The sequence below is a fragment of the Nicotiana sylvestris genome, chromosome 12, assembly GCF_000393655.2.
Source record: "Nicotiana sylvestris chromosome 12, ASM39365v2, whole genome shotgun sequence".
NCBI lineage: Eukaryota > Viridiplantae > Streptophyta > Magnoliopsida > Solanales > Solanaceae > Nicotiana > Nicotiana sylvestris.
The window spans coordinates 125,706,057-125,709,558 of record NC_091068.1 but is presented as its reverse complement, the minus strand read 5'-3'; the positions used below and the strand labels follow the sequence as shown (position 1 = coordinate 125,709,558).

Sequence of the window (3,502 nt, the reverse complement as noted above, 5' to 3'; positions counted from 1 at the left end):
GTTAATTTTAATTTTTTATTAAATATATATTTACTTATCAAAAGTTTAACAAAGTAAGATTGAAATAATATTTAAGTAAAAAAACCCGAAAAATCCGAAACCCCAAAAAACCCACCAAAATCGAACCAATTCAAACCGATATAATTGGTTTGGTTCGATTTTGTAAAAGAAAACCGAACCAACCCGATTTATGTATACCCTTAAACATAGCCATCGGCATATGCTTAATGCCTCTATCCCTTGAATCGCTGTACACGTAGACTATTTTTGTCTTACTGAGGATCGAGACTATTAAAATGCCAAGTTCAAAACAATAATTAATATAAAAAATAGTTTATGCGTGCACCATTAAACAATGTCAAATGGGGTCCTAAGGTGCAGAGTCAGACATGTGTTATATCGGACGGGTCACCCTCACCCGTAAAGTTCGGCAAACAATCATATATAAATATATCTTTAGAAAATAATAATATATTAATAATGAGCCTCTTATATACAAACTACATTTCAGTTGAATCCACTTCTGAACTTCAAATCTTGGGTCCGCCTGTGCTGAGTAAGGTGATAGCAAGAAATATTATAAGAGCAAACCATTACACAATTCATAGCAAACTAGTAACTCACAAAAAAACTAAGGAGAGAAATGCAATGGGAATGGAGCTATCTATTTTTTTCTACAATCATTTTCTTACCAGTTCTTCTACTAATATTTCCCAAGAAAAAGGCTAATTCTTCCTACAAATTACCTCCAGGACCACCTGGATTACCAATTTTTGGTAATATGTTTGAACTTGGATCTCTGCCATACAAAAAAGTTGCAGTTCTAAAACAGAAATATGGTCCTATTTTATGGTTAAAAATAGGTCCTTCTATTAATTCTATGGTAGTTCAAACAGCTCAAGCTGCTGCAGACTTATTCAAAAACCATGATATTTCTTTTGCAGATAGATGTACTGTTGATGTAAATCAGGCACATAATTACTATCAAGGGTCTATGGCTTTAGGCCAATATGGTTCCTTTTGGCGCTTACAAAGGCGAATATGTACTGTTGAAATGTTTGTAAACAAAAAGATAAATGAAACAGTGTCCGTTAGAGGCAAATGTGTAAATGAAATGGTTAAATGGATTGAGAAAGAAGCGAACGTTGTGAAAAAAGGAAGTGGGATTGAGGTAACGCGTTTTGTATTTCTTGCATCGTTTAATATGTTAGGAAATTTGATTTTTTCAAAAGATTTGGCGGATCCAGAGTCAGAAGAGGCCTCAGATTTCTTCAATGCTATGAAAGGAATTATGGAATGGTCAGGTGTTCCTAATGTTTCTGATATATTTCCAAGTCTTAGAAGGTTTGATCTACAAAGTTTGAGAAAGAAGATGACGCGAGATATGGGAAAGGCTATGGAATTTGGATCTGCATTTCTTAAGGAACGTGAGGAAGAGCGAATTAAAGGCGGGCAGAAAAGGAATAAAGATTTCTTGGATGTTTTGCTTGAATTTGAAGGCACTGGAAAAGATGAACCAGCTAAGTTATCACAACATGAGATCAAAATATTAGTAATGGTAAGTTTTTTGAAATATTTAGACTTCTCTTTACAACATGAATTTTCATTTCAATCAGTAGTATTTGTAGCATAAAACTCTACTATATTTTCTTCAATCTTAGGCTATATGATTGAATCCTCAACGTCATTTCTTATCTTCTACTATTGTCCCACTTTTAATTATGAGGCCTAGTTTGATTTAAATGATTAGTTTTTTCGGCTTTATATCTCTTTAACTATAATATGTGTACTTGAAAGCAGCGATGGAGTTAGAATTTTTATTAAAGGGGGTAAAAATATACAGAAATAAACTCATAAAGAAACCAATGGGTGTTAATATATAGTAGTATATATACATAATAAAAAAAAATTATGTTTACCCTAGCTATACAAGTCTAATTTTCAAACGAAAGGATGTCAATTGACACCCTCAATGCATGTGGCTCCCCTACTACTTGGAAGGGGCGCCTTGGAGCAACGGTAAAGTTATCTCCGATGTGACCTATAAGTCACGAGTTCGAGCCGTGGAAGCAGCCACTAATGCTTGCATGTCTACATCACACCCTCTAGAGATGTACGACCCTTCCCCTGACCCTGTGTGAATGCAGGATGCTTGTGCACCGGGCTGCCCTATAACATGTGTACTTAATGGTAACTTGAGAAGTTACAAAATAGATCACTAATATGTACTTTTAAACTGTACTACTGCACTGCCTAGTATTTATACTGCACTTTAATTTAGTGTTCAACATGTTGCTTCATACTATGAAATTAAGTCTATTCTACATATATAAAACATCAGGAAATGTTTTTAGCCGGTTCAGAGACGACAAGCAGCAGTGTAGAATGGGCATTAACGGAGCTCTTGCGTCACCCTGAAGCAATGGCTAAAGTGAAAGCAGAGTTATCAAAAGTAGTAGGACCAAACAAGAAGTTTGAAGAAAGTGACATTGACAATCTTCCTTATATGCAAGGAGTATTAAAGGAATCGCTTCGTTTACATCCACCTCTCCCTTTCTTGATCCCAAGAAGTACAATTCAAGATACTAAGTTCTTGGGCTATGACATACCAAAAGGTACTCAAGTTTTAGTAAACGTCTGGGCGATTGGAAGAGATCCTGAATGTTGGGACGACCCTATGAGTTTTAAGCCCGAGAGGTTTCTTAGCTCAAACATAGACGTGAAGGGACAGCATTATGAGCTAATGCCGTTTGGTGCTGGGCGAAGAATGTGCGTTGGTTTGCCATTAGGTCATAGGATGATGCATTTTGCTTTGGGATCTTTGCTACACGAATTCGACTGGGAACTTCCTGATGGTGTCTCTCCCAAATCTATTAATATGGATGAAAGTTTTGGGGTTACAGCAAGAAAACGCCACTCTTTGAAAGTAATACCAAAAAAGTCTTGAGATCTTAATATATTTGAGTTTTTATAGTTATGTTTTGTGCATATTTTCTTACTTATTTGGAGTAAACCAGTATTTCTGTTGTGTTATGAACAAGTTGTAGTGCCTACTGGAGTTTGTGTTAGTACTGAATTTGTATGTATTTACCTGGATCTTTGTTAAACAAGATTATAATTTGGAGAAGTTCCTATTTGAATGATGTAAACTGATAGGTTTTGGACTAATTAACCCCATATAGGTGATGTCATACCTAAAACTCCAAGTATTTGCTTTAAGCCTCAAAAACAAGTTAAACTCGAAGAGTAATTTATACTTAGCCAACTCTTCCCCTTTCAAATATACCTTTTAATTGATATCGTATCATTGTTATGCATTCACTAACTTTGTAATAATAACTGAAAAAATATACCCGCACTTGGTATTTACACTAAACAAATGAATGCAAGACATATCTCTTGCATATAAACTTTATCATTTTAATACAGTTAGAATTATATATATTCTCACTTTAATTTAATTTGTAACTGCTATACTTAGTATGAGTAATAAAAAGACGAA

At 34.7% G+C, this 3,502-nt stretch overlaps 1 protein-coding gene across 1 annotated transcript; it reads left to right on the top strand.

Moving 5' to 3' along the window:
- Window positions 1-565: 565 nt before the first annotated feature.
- On the top strand, window positions 566-3,127 carry LOC104210684 (cytochrome P450 76A2-like). The gene is made up of 2 exons (XM_009759632.2): window positions 566-1,558; window positions 2,342-3,127. Exons 1-2 carry the CDS (start codon window positions 644-646, stop codon window positions 2,945-2,947), a joined length of 1,521 nt encoding a protein of 506 aa, XP_009757934.1. The 5' UTR covers window positions 566-643; the 3' UTR covers window positions 2,948-3,127.
- Window positions 3,128-3,502: the final 375 nt, after the last annotated feature.